Genomic DNA, 16,272 nt, shown 5'->3' with positions numbered 1-16,272 from the left:
AGTGCAAATTTGACCTTCTGTCCTTATTCAAAGACCTTTTTTTTTCTCTACAACTAGAGTTCCAGTATTTTTTTTGGGTGTGTGTGTGTGTTTTAAAATCTAGGTCCTTGTCTGTAGATTTATAGCCTTAATTTCAATTTGTCTACTCTTTTTATTATCCTCACCTTTGCTGAGACGACAAACACACACACACACACACACACACACACTCTCTCTCTCTCTCTCTCTCTCCTTATGTTCCAGCAATGATAAACAGATAATAGCTTCTCAATATGTTTTGTTTCCTCTATCCTTCTACCTGGAAAATACTTGTCTTATTTCTGCCCATTGGCTTGCCTAAAACTCCCGTAATTCATCTTCAAAACTGAGTTAGATGTGATGTCTTCTGTGGTAGTGCTTCCAAAATTTTAATGTACATATGATCAGATCATGTTAAAATGTAGATTCTCATTCAGTGTATCTCAGGGCGGAGGCAGAGAATTTGGGTTTCTCACAGGCTAGTAATACTGCTGTTGCTGGTCCGGGGACCACAATTTGAGTAGCAAGATTCTAGAAAGTTTCTACTGACATTGCCCTTTGAGAGATTCCATTACTTTTTATGAGCTCTTTTCTACTTTGACCTTATTCCTGTTGTTGCTCTAATTCCCATATTATAATTTTGCCTGTGTATATGTCTGCCTTCTCAACCATACCTGGAATGTAAAGACTGTGTCTTTCTCAATTTTGTTTCTGCAAAGACAAAACATAGGAAGGAACAATCAAAGGAACATAGGAAGCATTTGATACTTACTTGATGAAAAAAATGTTAAGTGATATATAGTCTTTACTTGTCTGTTTAATGTGAAACTATGTAACCATTATTATTTAAGGAAAACTTTTGGTTGTCTGACATTTGGCTAAATCTGGACCCAGGCTATAGATACCATATTCACTAAAATGCACAACTTTATTTGCTAGACCCAGCCTTTAACTTGGTGTGCTTTACAAAGCATAGGAGATATTTGTAACATTTTAATTGTGAATGACTGTACAGTAATAAATATTCACTCTAGTAAAATATAAATATATAGTCTCAAAAGGACACAATGCAGAATCTATCAAATGCGTCTAGAACCAAAACTTTGCATAGGGTAATTCCCTGTAAACACACGGCACCATTTTCAAAATGTGAGAGGGGAAAAAAGTCCAAACAGGCAGGAAGTCCATTTTTCAGAACACTGAGAGGTAAACTCTTGACACGTGTTGAGTTAAAGCCTCAATGAATCTGAGCTTGAACAAGATAATACCATGCAGGGGAGAATCATTCTAAACCATACCACAGAAAATCAGTCAGTTCTGATGTTTTCCTTCTAGGCTTGATGTTCCAGAAATCATCTCTAATTAAAGGTTCCAAAAAAGAATGTACAAAATGCCAAAAAAGTAAACAGGGATGGTTTTGGATAAGTTTGAAGAATGTCATCTTCTGAATGATAGTTTTATTTCGAAGCTACCAGTGTCACAATAGTTGTAGTTAAAAGTTGTGCATCTGCATCACCAGGCAGTCAAAATATCACATGATTTAGAAAGAGTTGACTTCAACACCATCCAGTAATCACTCTGAGAGTTTTATCTGAACATGGTAGGAAAATTAAATCTCTCTCACATCAGGGAATACCCTTTCCCAGAAAGTGTCCAAGAAGACCGCAGCCAGTTCAAAGTTGAAGTGATAATTAAAGGAAGTATTTATACTTCTGCAGGAGAATCTTTTAAAGCCACTTTGAAGCCCATCTATAAACAGCTTCTTGCAGTATTACTCTGGTGGTTTGAGTGAATCAAAGGGTTAATTACTCCTTTAATAACTCCAAAGTCATTAACTCTAATGAAGGTGAGGATATAGATGAGGAAATAAAGATCCTATTCCAAGCTGGAGGGCTACATCGACAACCACACTGCTCTATACAGGATCAACTTTACTTGCTGATGGTGCTGTGTGGGCTTTATTGGTTCTTCCCCTCTGCTGTACTTATCTCTTCTGCAATCTCTTTGACCCTCAGTAGGAGGCAGTATTGAATAAAAATAGAGAAACTGCATTGGAGTCAGACAGAGGTGGGCTCTATATTAATACTTCCTAGCTCTGTCACTTCAGGCAGGTGTCCAAGCTTTTCAAAGCCAACGTTCCATTATCTGTAAAATGGGAATTATAACAATACCTCACAGTGTTGGTGTAAACTCAGGGTGAACTGAGATTCTGCAGATAAGTCCTTAGCTCTGTACATTTTCACTTTGCATATTCAGGTGCTCAATAACAAAAGGCATCCTTGTGCATCTTGGAAGCCCCCGACTCAGTACCTGACTCAGTTTTCATACAGATGGTTTGAGCAAACACAGACCTCTTGTTCGTCCCTTAGAATTTAGAGAGACTTGAAGTCTCAACCTTGAAGTTGCAAATCTCTAGGGCTGAAACAAGCTTCAGTTTCTCTGCCAGGCCACAGTGCTTGGGACAAGTCTGTACTCTGTTGATGAGGATGGAAGAATGCAGAGAGGGGTCTGATTGTTTACAGAAGCCATGGTTCCCACCCCCCCCCCAACCCAGGATGCCTGCGGAAGCATTCAGCATGGAAGGGGAGGCAGAGTCACCTGCTTGACTTGGTACTAAAGATGAGCATCCAAGTGGTAACAACCTAAGGCCTTTCCTTGTACCAGGTGGTTCCATCATCTGACATCCTCTTTCTGCCCAGACGCCAGATACCCAATGCTCCAGCAGTGGGATCAGAATTGTTCACCCCAGTCCATCATGCTCTCCTCAAGAGGTGGCAGTGTACTCTATGAGTAAAACCTCACAAAGCTACTTCTCAGCATATCCGGTCTCTGAGGTAAGCAGTTGTTCCATCATCTTCTGAGGCAGGAAGCTGTGGCTGACAGCATCACAGAGGCAGAGCTTACTCTTTGTGACTTTAATTAACTCACTAGTTCTCCTTGAGAAATTTTCATGCTCCTTGATCATCTTGCCCCATATTCTGGGATTCTGTATTGCTGGGTCAAATAAAGAATCCCTTGACCATGAACTTTAGGTCCATGTTTAAAATAATAATGAAGGTAATAATCCAGGGTCCTACACCATCTCTCCCTTCTCTAAGAAGTGCAAGAAGTGTTGCCTTAAAGCTGTTGATTGAGGTTTGTGCATTACGCAGAAGAGGCTGGAGGAAGGGTAGGGACATCACTGCTGCTTTGGCCCGGCTCCCAGTGCAGTGGCTGAGCCTTCTGCCTGTGGCCTGGTGCCAGCCTCTAGCAGGCTGTTGCCTCCGTGGCAGCTTAGGGACTGGTGCGAAAGGCCAGTTGCCTCTGGGGAGTCCTGGGCTGGTGGCAGCTTTTAATGCTCTGTGAAGGGAAGACCTCCTTCCCCCACTTAGGATCTGTAGCCCATGGCCTAGCACTGAGTCTCTTTTAAAGCCCCAATTCTGCAATTTCAGCCAGTTGACTCAAGAGTCTGGAGAAAGGTGGCCGGTCTTCTGGTTTCTAGGAAGAGAAAGAAAGGTTACTCTGTGATTTCCTTGTACTTGTGTGTCATAGGTAATTCTAAAGCAAACCAGAATTAAACTGCAATACTTTTTACTGATTTTTAAATATGCTTCAGTATAGATTGTATTTGAGGGCATTGTGTCTTAGTTGTTAACAGCAGGCATTTTGGAATCAAAATATGGCCTGCTTTTGAATTTCAGCTTTTCTACTTAGCTGTGTGACCTAAAACAGGTTACTTAACGTCTCTGAACCTCAGTTTTTTATCTGTAAAATGAGAATAATAATGTTATCTATCTCATAAGATTGTTGTGAGAATGAAATAAAGTCATATATAAAATGTAACATAAATAAGTGCTAAATAACATCAAAAAAGTAAATATTTGGGTATAAATCTCGTAAAATGTGTACAGGATCTATAGTAGGAAAAATATAAAATTCTAAAACAAGATATCAAAGAAGATCTAAGTAAATGGAGAAATATTCCATGTTCGTGTATAGGAAGACTTTATATTGTTAAGATTACATTTGTTTTCAACTTGATCTATAGATTCAACACAATCACAGTAAGAACTGAGCAACTTATTTTGTAGATACTGACAAAATGACTCTAAGGTTTATGTGCTGTGCTTAGTTACTCAGTCATGTCCAATTCTTTGGGACCCCATGGACTGTAGCCCACTAGGCTCCTCTGTCCATGGGGATTCTCCAGGTAAGAATACTGGAGTGGGTTGCCATGCCCTCCTCCAGAGGATCTTCCCAAGCCAGGGATTGAATCCAGGTCTCCCGCATTGCAAGTGGATTCTTTACTGTCTGAGCCACCAGGGAAGCCCCTAAGGTTTATATGGAAAGGTAAAAGACTCAAAATAGTGAACACAATACTAGCAAGATGAACAAAGTTAAAGGACTGACACTCCTTGACTTTAAGACTCACCATAAAGCTTTAGTAATCAAGAGGCTGTGATGTTGGTGAAAGAATAGACAGATAAATGGAGTATAGTTAGGATCCCAGAAATAAGCCCACATAAATGTAATCAAATCTACCGCCTCTTCCTCTCTGACAGTATGTTGATGGCTTGTACCATTACATTGCAAATCAAATAATATTTAAGATCTCTGCCAGCTCTTCTAGAGATAGGGAACTCCTTCAGTTAATAGGTGCTCAACGTCATTTTCTTGCTAATCTGTTTTGTCATCTCTACTGCCTCATCCTCTGAGAGGGTTCCTTTCTTTGGGGATGGGGCCAGACCCTGAAGTTACAGATTATAATGTGGGGGAGGGAGAAGGGGGAACCACTTCCTTTACTGACCTCTTTCCAGCAATGATTCATGATCTGGTAGATATGCTGGGAGGCCAGTCGGGGCTTGTATAACCGAAATCCAGTGGTGATGTCTTCTACCACCTCTGAGTTGCTTCGGTTTTCGTATGGGATTTTGCCTTCACTGAAGACTTCCCACATCAGCACACCTATGAGAAATAGTGAATCAAAACAGGTAGTGATAAAGTTCATAAATAACAAACAAACTCACATCTAGAAATCACAGACTCTTTGACGTTAAAATTCAAGTCTCTACCACCAGAAAGTATAATGTCAAACCACCTAAGGCTTATTAGGCCTGTACTATTTCTGAGATTTCCCAACTGAAGAAAGAAAGTTCAAGCTCAGCCCTTTGTAATATCTAACTCAAATGCTTCAACTAAAGTTTCAGGGGATGTAAACTCAAATGTCTACATATGATGTAGGTGGATGGAGTAAATGAAGTTTGTGTAACAGGGACTAGTGAGGACTGTGGAAAACCAGAAGTCAAAGTTCTGTCCCCAAAGGGACAGCTGTGATTTAGCTCCAACAAGAATAAGGCAGTTGGGAATGAGGGCTCAGGATTGCCACATTTTTCTGATTTATTTTAAAAGATAAATCATAAATTGGTAGTTTTAAAATATAAACTCAATTTGATTAAAAAATACTGTGTTAACCGAGCAAAACTCTTCAGGTTGTCTATTTTTGACCTCTGATTTAATAACTTTTTCTTTTCTGCCCTCAGTAGGAATGTTACACCCAACTTTATATCTGGTCATTGGATGTCAGAGTGGGAACAGAGCTTGCAGGTCACCTAATCCAGTAGTTTTCAAAACAGAATCCAGAGAACTTAAGGGAAGAATTTTGCAAAATATGATCCCTCAAGCGTCTGAAGTCTTGAAAAATCATCTCAGAAATTTGTTCCAATGGCAGATCCTGGGGCCCAGTCCAGACAACTGGAAGAGAATTTCTGAGGGAGCCTCAGAGGTGCCTCAGGAGTTTGGGAAAATTCAGTAAATAAGCCTATTTAACACCCCAAGATGCCAGGATTTCTAGTGAGATTTCTTTGGAAAATGGGGGTTTGCTGCTCAAAGCTGGCTGGAAAACAATTGCTTTTATGCAAACCTTGTGATGCAGTGAGGAAGTGAGTAAGGCCCCGAAGAGGTTTGTTGACTTGTTTAAAATAGAGTAGTTCATTAGGGCAAAAACCTTAAAATGCAAGACAAAGCCCAATGGCCTTGAGGCAGGCAGCGAGCTCTTCTCCATCCACATTTCTGTTTCTCAGGGCTGTCACCCTAGTTTTCTCCCCCTTCCTATTCTGCTTCCATCAGTTAGTCTCATCTTTGGACACTTCAGATGACACATCCTAGGAAGGGACAGACTTTAAGCTCAGTCCTCTAATTATAAGATGCAGCAGCAAAGTCCTAGGCTGACAACCTGTGGCAGGATAAACAGCATTCCGAGTCAGGGGGTGAATGTGACGAAATGACCACGGCTGCAAACGTTTCTTTATGGAACAGCTGGCTTGGTGCAACGTGACCAGCTGTACCCATGGGGAGTGGCCACACCCTTCCTAGTTGTATGCACTGGGAAAAGAGGATCTGAGGTTGCTCTAGTGCAGTTTTATTTCTTCTGAGTTCATTCTGTACCTTCGTTTGATTATCAAAGTCATAACTAGGCCTGTTGAACAGAGGAACTGCTTTAAGGAACAATTTTTGTTGTTGTTGTGGTTTAGTAGCTAAGTCGTATCTGTCTCTTTTGTGACCCTGTGGACTATAGCCTGCCAGGCTCCTCTGTCCATGGGATTTCCCAGGCAAGAATACTGTAGTGGGTTGCCATTCCCTTCTCCAGGAGATCTTACTGACCCAGGGCTCAAACCTCCGTCTTCTGCATTGACAGATGTATTCTTTACCACTGAGCCACTTGAGAAGTCCAAGGAACAATTTAGAAGGACTCAAAATAAACATACCACTTGGCTGTTGGAAATGGACATTCTAAAGTACTGAAGAAGACTAATTAGTTCTTTTCCTAAGGGATTTAATTAGTCTTCTCCCTGGTTTCTACTACTAGTCAATATACTTGGCAAATCTTCCCTTCATATAGAATGGCAACATCAAACTCCAAACCATTCCTGTCCAAAGTAGAGTCCTTCTTACACTCCAGATCAAAGACGTTGTCCAGGATAGTTTTGTGCACACTTTAATATGCACAGGCTATGATTTACAAAGATATGACACTTCCAGCAAGAACATTTAGTGCTCTTTGTCACACGGGCATCATTCATTCTTTCATTCATGCCCATTTGCACTTATGAGAAATTGAATTCCTACCATGGCCAGCCAATTTCATTGCCTATGTTTCTCCTGCTAAGTCAGTACTCCCTTTTCTTTGGACACACCAAACTTTGGCACTTGTTGCTGCCTTTGTTAGAGAGCCTGTTTCCTGGATCTTCAAATGGAGACATCTTCCTCTCATCATTGAGCTCTCTGCTCAACAGTCACTGAGAGTCCTCTCTGAAGAGGCTTTCCTGGATGGATCCTGCTATTTAATACAGACCCTCCCTCCATTATAGTCTCTCTTTGCCCCATTACTGCTTTGTTTTATTCATAGCACTTGCTTACTACTCCCTGACTTGACTTTACACACATAGCTTGTTTACATGACTGTTATCTCTCCTTAAAATTTGGCTCCCGGAGTCTTTTCTATCCTATGTAACAATACTTTGTGAGTACCCAGATTAGCCCCTGGCATGTAGTAGATGCTCAAAAAAATCATTGTTGAATGAATGGGTAATATACTTACTGAGGGTTAAATGTGGGAATAAATATAATGTTGGGAAAAAAACATGCTCCCTGCCCTCCAGGAACTCATATTCTAATCTTCTGACTCCTCCATCTCTTGATCTCACAGCAGCTGTCATCAGTATCCTGTTTTTTAATTTTTACCCCCATTTCAAAAATAACCAAGAATAAATACAATAATGAGTCTGTAGACTCTCACTGGGATGCCCTTACCATCCCAGCAATTGGACAAATAAAACAGCTGGCATACAGTCCCAGGTTATATGGGTGTGGGGCCAGAATGATACTTACCAAATGACCACACATCTGACTTGCTGCTGTAGCGACTGAAGGAGAAGACTTCCGGAGATGCCCACTTCACTGGGAATTTGGTGCCTGTGGAACTGGTGTATTGGTCATCAAGGACGAACCTGGGAAGAGAGAGGAGAGAGATGGTCCGAGTGTCCTGGGGGCCTGCGTCCCATTCCTGAGACTTTGCTGCTACCATATCCCTAAATTACCTTGTCATCCCAAAGTCGGACACCTTGATAACTTGGTTTTCCCCAACTAAACAATTCCGGGCAGCCTGGAGCAGAGACAGGCAAACAAAAGGAAAAAGAAAACTTGGTGAGTAATCAGTAATTATGGAGTCTCCTATAATCACAGTGCTTTGCTTATATGGGAGCAATAAGGAGCTTCACAAATGTTAATTAAGCATCACTAGTGCATGATGGAAACTGAATGCGTAAGGTCTTTTTATCTGGGTGAGTAAATCTCATCTTTCATCTTCATTCCTGGGATCCTAATCAAAAAGAAATCCATGGTGTTGTGTAACCAATTATAAGCTCCAGTGCAACCCAATGTTAACCTTAGGGATGGTATGAAGAAGCTGTCATCCATTTGACTAAAGTGAGAATGTATTGAGGTTGCTAATTCTCTTAAAACTATTCCTCAATAGGGAGATGACATGGTCCCTAATTCACATCACAGAGTGTTGGATTTGAAGATCCCTTACTGATAAAAGATCCAGTGAGTCTTAAATTCTAATGTGCCTGCAAATTCCATGGAGTGGACATGTTAAAATGAATATTCCTGAGCCTCAACCACCAGAAATTCTGAGGTTGGTTCTAGGATCACTCCAATGTGATTCTGATAGATGCTTGGATAACATTTTAAGAAAGCATGTACTTGTCAGCTTCTCTCATTTTACCAAGAGGATGTGGAGGCATAGAGAGGTTAAGAAGGAGCCGCTGTTAGCTTCATTTTGGAAGAATGTAAACTCCAACTCAGAGAGTGAAAGTTAGAGGTGGGGCTGGGAATAGAGCCCAGAACTGAGTCCCATGAGGACCTCCCACAGTGGGTGGAGGAAAGAAGAAGTTGCAACGGGAAGGAAGAAAGCTTGTGCCTTTTTATTGATTCTTGCGTTCCCAGTGTTGGTAGTTCTGCATTTCATTGGCACATGCCCCTTCACCCTGAACTTATAAGGTTTTGCCCTGCATCCTCTTACCAAGTCTCTGTGGATGACACACGCCTCTTCCAGGTAGGCCATGCCCTCACATACGTCCAGACACATGCCCAGCAGGGTCTCCGCAGCAAAGAGCCCCCTCTGGCTACGCAGGTAATCTGACAGGCAGCCGTGTTCCATGAATTCAAACACCAGGCAGATGGGGGCCTGTTCCAGGCATACTCCATAGAGCTGGACTAGTTTGGGGTGAGAGAGTTTCCTGGAGAAAAATGGCAAGAGTCGAGATGGTCTAAATTCAGTTTCCCAAAATACACTCCCTCCCTCAAACAAAAATGTCTCATTGAGCTGAAGAATGGCACGGACTCAGCTGGTGTGTGTGAGGACAACAAAGGTCAGTGTGACTGGCATGCATGGAACCAGAGGAGAGATGGGTAGGAGATGAAATTAAGGAGTGGGCAGGGCCAGACCATGGCAGGCCTTCTAGACCACAATGAGGAGCTTGGTGTTATTCTCCATGCCATAGGAAGCCATCGCTGGACTTGGGCAGGGAGGTGGCATAAGACGACATTAGAATGGCATTTAAAGATCACAGTGCTCTCTGTGTACTCTTGTTTTGGCCACTCACATCATGACTTCAGCCTCCTCAATGAAGTCCTCTTCTGACATAGCCCCTTCTTGAATGGTTTTGATGGCCACCTTGTCCTTGTTGAGCCAGTAGCCAAGGTGCACCAACCCAAACTGCCCACTGCCAATCTCCTGCACAAAAGTGAGCTCCGAGGGATCAATCACCCATTTCCCTGGAAGAGAAAGAGAGGGTTTTCCAGAGTTGGCAAGCAGTAGATACGAGGTATAGGACCACCAGGGAACTATACTGCTCTATATAGAATGTTAGACTATTGTTAATGTAGCTCAAAGATGGCAAATGGTATAAGCCCTCATACTTAGAACTATAGATAGGTAAAATTGTCTTCTTTCCCAAATAATAACATAGAATATGCACTGAAAACCATGAAAAAATGTGTGTGGGGACGATTACATGGAAAGAGGAAGGAGGATGGCATTCGTCGAGATATTAAAGTCAATGAAAGGGTTCTAAGGTCCCCATCATTTCCTGTACCCGATTGAAAATTGTTATTGTCATTTTTCATGTAGAGCAAGTTTTATTTGAATTGGTCATTCATTCATTCATTTATCCATCAAGAGCATCCATTTTGTGGACAGCACTTGTTAGGCCTTGGCAGAGGTAAGGTAGTAGATTCCAGGAGGAGTGGTACAGAGGTGCAGGCCAGCACATGGTCTAGCACGAGGTAGGCTCTCAACAAATGCTCAATAAATGAATAAGAGGAATCTGAATCTCAACTTCCATGCTGACAGAAATGAATGGGTTCATAAAATACTCCCTGGGCTTCCACCCAGCATGAACACATTAGGATTCTACAGGTATTAGAGTTACTTTATTTTTGTCAGGAGGCTGAGGAACACTATCCTCTCCTGACGTTTGGTCTAGTACCATAAACAGTTCACTTTCTACCTTTTTGAGGCAGAGACTCAACAGGAAACAGTACCAAGCACCCACAGTGTGCAGACATGGTGCTGGTTACAGATGAGGAGCCCATGGCGACATTTCTCAAAGTATCACCCTCTAGCCCCTGGTGTCAGAATCACCCAGGGGACTTGCTGAAAATGCAACTCCAGGACCCAACTGTCAGGGATTGTGTTTTGGTAAGTGCTGGGTTGGGGCCGGGAGTCAATACTTTTCATAAGCATCCTAGGTAACTTGAATGCCCACCGAAGTTTGAGGACCAGCAACATAAAAGATACAACATGAAAGTTACATCAGCCTTCTCCTCAGCCAGCACGGTTTGGATCAGGGTATGTTGGCATCCCCAAATGCCTTCAGATTCCAGGCAGAAAGTACAAGGAGGTGAAGTGGTTTCATAGGGAAGGAAGGAAAAGTAAGGCCCATGGCCCTGGAGATGTATACCCTGCCTAAAAGCATTCAAAAATTTTTAACACTGCTATGCGGACACACACTTCTGGATGCTGCTAGCTTATAGCACCTGCAATGGACTGATAGCCAATAAACTAGATGATACAGAAGTTCTAGAAGATAGGCCAGAACACAGTGGTATACCATTGGTTTCTCACGGCATTAGTGGAATGCTCTGTACAGAGTAGGTGGCCAGCAAACACTTCATTGATATGACCTAGATAAAAGTGCATCTGTCTATCTATCTATTTATTTTACACACATTGTAAATGTTCATTTGTGTATACCATCTCGAGATACATCTCCAGATATACTTGTTTAATGATCATTTTAAGTCTGGGGAAGTCCATTCACAATTTGCCCCAGACCTTTATGTGAGTTAGTGCAAATGAATACCATTCCCAAATGCACTCTTACCGTATCTCAGCCCTGCGGTGACGGGGGCTTTCTGCCTCCAGGAGCAAACTGGATACCGGAGTCTAGTGACCAGGCCTGGGTTGATTAAAAAGTGAAAGGCAGTTGTTAGAGCTTTACTGAAGCAACCATCTGAGTCAAATCACCAGGAAGAAAAAAGTGTAATTCAATGCAAGAGCTATTTTTATTCTGGAAAACAAATTCCAAAGCCACAATCACTGATATTACACCTTCCCTGAGAGGACCTGTAATATCTCAAGTGGGTAGGTGGTTGGTGAAATCTCATGGTTCCAGCAGCAAAATTTGCTAATGGAAAGTATACTGCCTTATGACCCAGCAATCCTACTGCTGGGCATACACACTGAGGAAACCAGAATTGAAAGAGACACGTGTGCCCCAGTGTTCATCGCAGCACTGTTTATAATAGCCAGGACATGGAAGCAACCTATATGTCCATCAGCAGATGAATGGATAAGAAAGCTGTGGTACATATACACAATGGAGTATTACTCAGCCATTAAAAAGAATACATTTCAATCAGTTCTAATGAGGTGGATGAAACTGGAGCCTATTATACAGAGTGAAGTAAGCCAGAAAGAAAAACACCAATACAGAATACTAACGCATATATATGGAATTTAGAAAGATGGTAACAAAAACCCTGTATACGAGACAGCAAAAGAGACACTGATATATAGAACAGTCTTTTGGACTCTGTGGGAGAGGGAGAGGGTGGGATGATTTGGGAGAATGGCATTGAAACATGTATAATATCATGTATGAAACAAGTCGCCAGTCCAGGTTCGATGCACGATACTGGATGCTTGGGGCTGGTGCACTGGGATGACCCAGAGGGATGGTATGGGGAGGGAGGAGGGAGGAGGGTTCAGGATGGGGAACACATGTATACCTGTGGTGGATTCATGTTGATATATGGCAAAACCAATACAATATTGTAAAGTTAAAAAATAAAATTAAAAAAACAGCACAAATATTTGGCATCCTTTGGTATTGGTATAAATCATTACTCTTTATAGTTGGTTTGTCTGGAATGATGGGTGTTTGTCACTTTTCTCCATGTACCCCTGCAAGGGCCCCCCTCTGGCCTTGTCCTGAGAACTCACCTCCTCCGTTGTGCTGGTGATAATTGATGAGGAGAGGGATGGAATCAAACACATACTTTTCAGCCACGTAATATCGCTTGGGGTTGTCATTTGTTTCTTTGATGTGATAATGCTTTATACAGGGGTTGTTCTCACTTAAACAAATGAGACATGCAGTGATTACTAAGAAGCAATGTTTGGACACAGAAGTATCTACTGGTAGCAGTATCCTAGAAGCTTTGCTTTTTACCCTCTCACAAGCATGGCAGATATATTTTAACTTTTATGTCAGTCTTGACAGGTTGGCCCTGAGTGGTGTATGAAGGAAGATTCTGAGGGTGCGCCTGGACCCAGTTATGATTGGTCCCATGATGGACTGGTGATGTTTCTCCCCAAGCCACAAAATGGGGGAAGGTCTTGTATCCATCCCCCATGGGAGGGTATGTTTGCCTTCTCCGCTGTGTGGATTTAACTAATCATCAGCATACGTTCAGAAAGCATCTCAGCCCATTTGTACGTATTTGACTTTGCATAGCAGAGTTAAGCCATTCATAAAAGATCTGCTTGCCAGGTTGCCACTTGGTTGGCTTCCGAGAACTTGGGTTTCAAAAGGGCTTCCACCATTCTCTAACTGGTAAGGATGTGCCTAAACATAAACAATGAGGTTTATGCTCAGCGTTTGCTTTTCTTCTGGGAGTCTGGAATTTTGCTACATGCCACGCAGAGGGTACCTACATGACCAGCCACCAGTGAAAACTTTGGGTGCTGAGTGTCTCGTGAGCTTCCCTGGTGACACCATTTCACCCTGTTATGGCACTTGTTGCTGGAGGAATTAAGCACATCCTGTGTGGTCTACTAGGAGAGGACTCTTGGAAGCGTGCATTTGGCTTTCTTTGGGTTTTGCCCCACGTGCCTTTCCCTTGTGCTGCTTTTGCTTTATATACTTTCACTGTAAAAAGTCTTAGCCTTGAGTACCATCATATCCTGAGTCCTGAGCCTTCCTAATGAACCGCTGAATCTGGGCTGGGCTGAGGGACTCCCAACACAGACTTTATTTCTCATTCTTTTCCCATCATCCTTTTGGAGTCCCTGGTCCCCCAGCTATGGCAGAGGCATGGCCCCTTGGAGATGGGCATTGCCTTCTTTCTCAACCTTGGACAGACCCTTCCTCTTCACCACCTGGCTACACCCTGCTCTTGCTTCAAGTCTTGCTGCAGTCCTTCATCCTCCAGCAAGTATTCCCTGCACTATGCGTGATGCTCAATCATGTCCTACTCTTTGCGACCCCATGGTCTATAGCCTGCAGGCTCCTCTGTCGGTAGGATTTCCCAGGCAAGAATATTGGAGTGGATTGCCATTTCCTTCTCTAAAGTGTTTGTTCCCTGAGGACACCTTAAAAATTACTTTTCTCTTACTGGACTTTGGTCATTGCCACACTGCTTAGTTCTTACTGACTTTCTAGATAGAAAAGAATTTGTGACCTGGCTAAGCTTCTAGACAGTTTTACAGAGGAGACTGCGTCTGAGGAGCATAGACCAGCGGTGAGGGTCTTGCAGTCAGCCAGCTGGAACATGAGGGCAGATTTACCTCTGGTGTTGCCTCAGAAGGGGCCATCAGCTCTATGTGTGAAAGGAGCATAGTAGTACCTGCCTTTGGGGCTTATTATGGTTGGAAATGACCTATAAGGTTCTTGCACATAGTAAGGACTCAATAAATGGGGGGTAGTTTTATTAGCAGAGCCAGAACTAGAATTCATTTTTTCTTGCTTTCAAAGTATTGTTTTTGTTATTCTTTGGATTAAATTATAAACATATTAAATACAGGACTAGATATTTTATTTCATTAGAGCGCTGCACTCAAGGTTGCTAACTGGGGCAAGAACCTGGCATCCAGGCCCAGCTCTGTCATTTTCCAGTTAGGTGAGTTCAGCTATGTTGCTAATCTCCCTGGCCTTGGTTTTCTCAGAGGGATCAGGGACGATGCACTATTTCTAAGGACCCCTCTACCTCATCCACTGTCTGACATTGCTGTGTGTGGCTTGTTGATCACCCAGCTCAGTACCATCTCTCCCCACTTTGCTGAGTTAGCACCATACCTTACGATGGCCTTGGTGAAAACGGACACTGTGTATGTCCCTGGAGTCCTGGAATCTCGCACCATAAAGGCTCCTTCTTTGCCCTGGAATGGTTAACAAGGATGAAAAATCAGTGATCCCAGGAAATCAGGCTCATGTATCTAGCTCCACTTTCTTGCCCTTGAAAGGAGGAGATACCATAGGCCAGCTTGGCACAAAGCAGCCTCTCAGCAGTAATGGCTACCATTTCACACATTCATTCAAGAGACATTTTTTTGAGCTCCTACTGTGGGTCCGACTATTCTAGTGATGACATAAACAGTAAACAGAGGCAAACAGACACAAATTCTGCCTTCCTGGGGCTCATTATAGATATTATCTAACCCTGACCACAACATTGCAAATTAGATGTTGTTATCCTCAATTTCCTGATGAAGATGCTGAGTGCTGCAGAGCTGAAGTGATTTTCTCATGACCTACAAATGTAGAGGACAGACCTGGAGTTTGAACCTTGAATGTGGTAGGTGAGCAAAACCCTTGCTCATTCTACTCGTCCATGGTGCCTCCATTCAACAAATGTTAGAAGCCACTTGTTCATTCCCCACAAGGGCACAAAATTTCTGTCTAGGAAGATTCATCAGTTCCTTAATGGGAATATATACTGTAGACCCTTTTTCAAGTGCTGATTTTGCTGCAGGGCAAAAGGAGAAAGAACATGAAACTGCTGGTTGCAAGAGGGAAGTGCAGAGAAGGGGGAATTCTCCAAAATATACCCTCTACCCCACTGACAATTTTGCCAGTGCTGATGAAATAAGTACCAACAAATGGAGACACCAGTTTATTCATTCCTGGTAGGACCTTTAAAAATCTTAACTCTGATTTTGAGTACTTTGCATCTGATGCTCTGTTCCTATCCAGCTGTAAATCTGTGCTGGTGACATTTGCAAAACTTATTTCTGTGGTTCACTTAACTTAGATGTAGTGAGGGCCGTAAGTGAAGGCCAGAGAGAGACAGAAGCCTTGTGAGGCAGGCGTACGCTTGAGATATATGGAGCGAAGTATGTACAATTTAGATCAACATAAGGCCCTAATCCCAAAGGTGGGTCATCTATACATAAACATAATACACATAGGTGGTTATACTAATCATTTGAATCCTATAATCTCAGGGTTAGAGAAGATCCCAGAAAGGTTTTCTACCCCAGAATTATCCCAACCTCAGTATTATGGACATTTGGGACCTAGTATTTCTTTGTTGAGGGGACTATCCTGTGCATTATAGGATGTTTAGCAGCATCCCTGGCCTCTATCAACTGGATGCCAGACATTGTCACATGTTCCCTTGGGGACAAAGTCACCCTTGGTTGAATATCACTGATCTGGCCTAACCCCGTGTGCCCCAAACGTTACTGATGATCACAAAATCAAGTGAAGAATCTAAAGCACAAAACAAGACCAAGAAAAACAATGACCACAAAGCAGTTGACCATGCTCCCCTTGATACCTGCACACTTGGAATCTCCAGGGCTGAGACTCTGGGGCTTGAACTTTTAAAAGGCTTATGGACATTCAGATTTGGTCTTCTACTGACTCAACCAAATATGCATTTCTTACTTTAACCATCCTGATGAGTCGTCTCTGTCTTTTGAAAGAG

At 42.6% G+C, this 16,272-nt stretch overlaps 1 protein-coding gene across 1 annotated transcript in view; it reads right to left on the bottom strand.

The window, feature by feature from the left end:
• Positions 1–927: 927 nt before the first annotated feature.
• ITK (IL2 inducible T cell kinase) overlaps positions 928–16,272 on the bottom strand; it is a 62,361-nt gene continuing 47,016 nt past the window's right edge. Inside the window, exons 9-17 of the mRNA XM_019965307.2 lie at positions 14,640–14,722; positions 12,566–12,699; positions 11,445–11,519; positions 9,663–9,834; positions 9,080–9,296; positions 8,094–8,158; positions 7,885–8,003; positions 4,805–4,962; positions 928–3,495 (exon numbers count right to left, since the gene is read on the bottom strand). Coding sequence (XP_019820866.1) covers positions 3,424–3,495; positions 4,805–4,962; positions 7,885–8,003; positions 8,094–8,158; positions 9,080–9,296; positions 9,663–9,834; positions 11,445–11,519; positions 12,566–12,699; positions 14,640–14,722 — 1,095 coding nt within the window. The 3' untranslated portion in view covers positions 928–3,423. The remainder of the gene's footprint in view (positions 3,496–4,804; positions 4,963–7,884; positions 8,004–8,093; positions 8,159–9,079; positions 9,297–9,662; positions 9,835–11,444; positions 11,520–12,565; positions 12,700–14,639; positions 14,723–16,272) is intronic.

This window comes from Bos indicus, chromosome 7 (genome assembly GCF_029378745.1).
Source record: "Bos indicus isolate NIAB-ARS_2022 breed Sahiwal x Tharparkar chromosome 7, NIAB-ARS_B.indTharparkar_mat_pri_1.0, whole genome shotgun sequence".
Classification (NCBI taxonomy): Eukaryota; Metazoa; Chordata; class Mammalia; order Artiodactyla; family Bovidae; genus Bos; species Bos indicus.
Note: the sequence above shows the minus strand (reverse complement) of the source record. Positions and strands in the feature narration are given on the sequence as shown.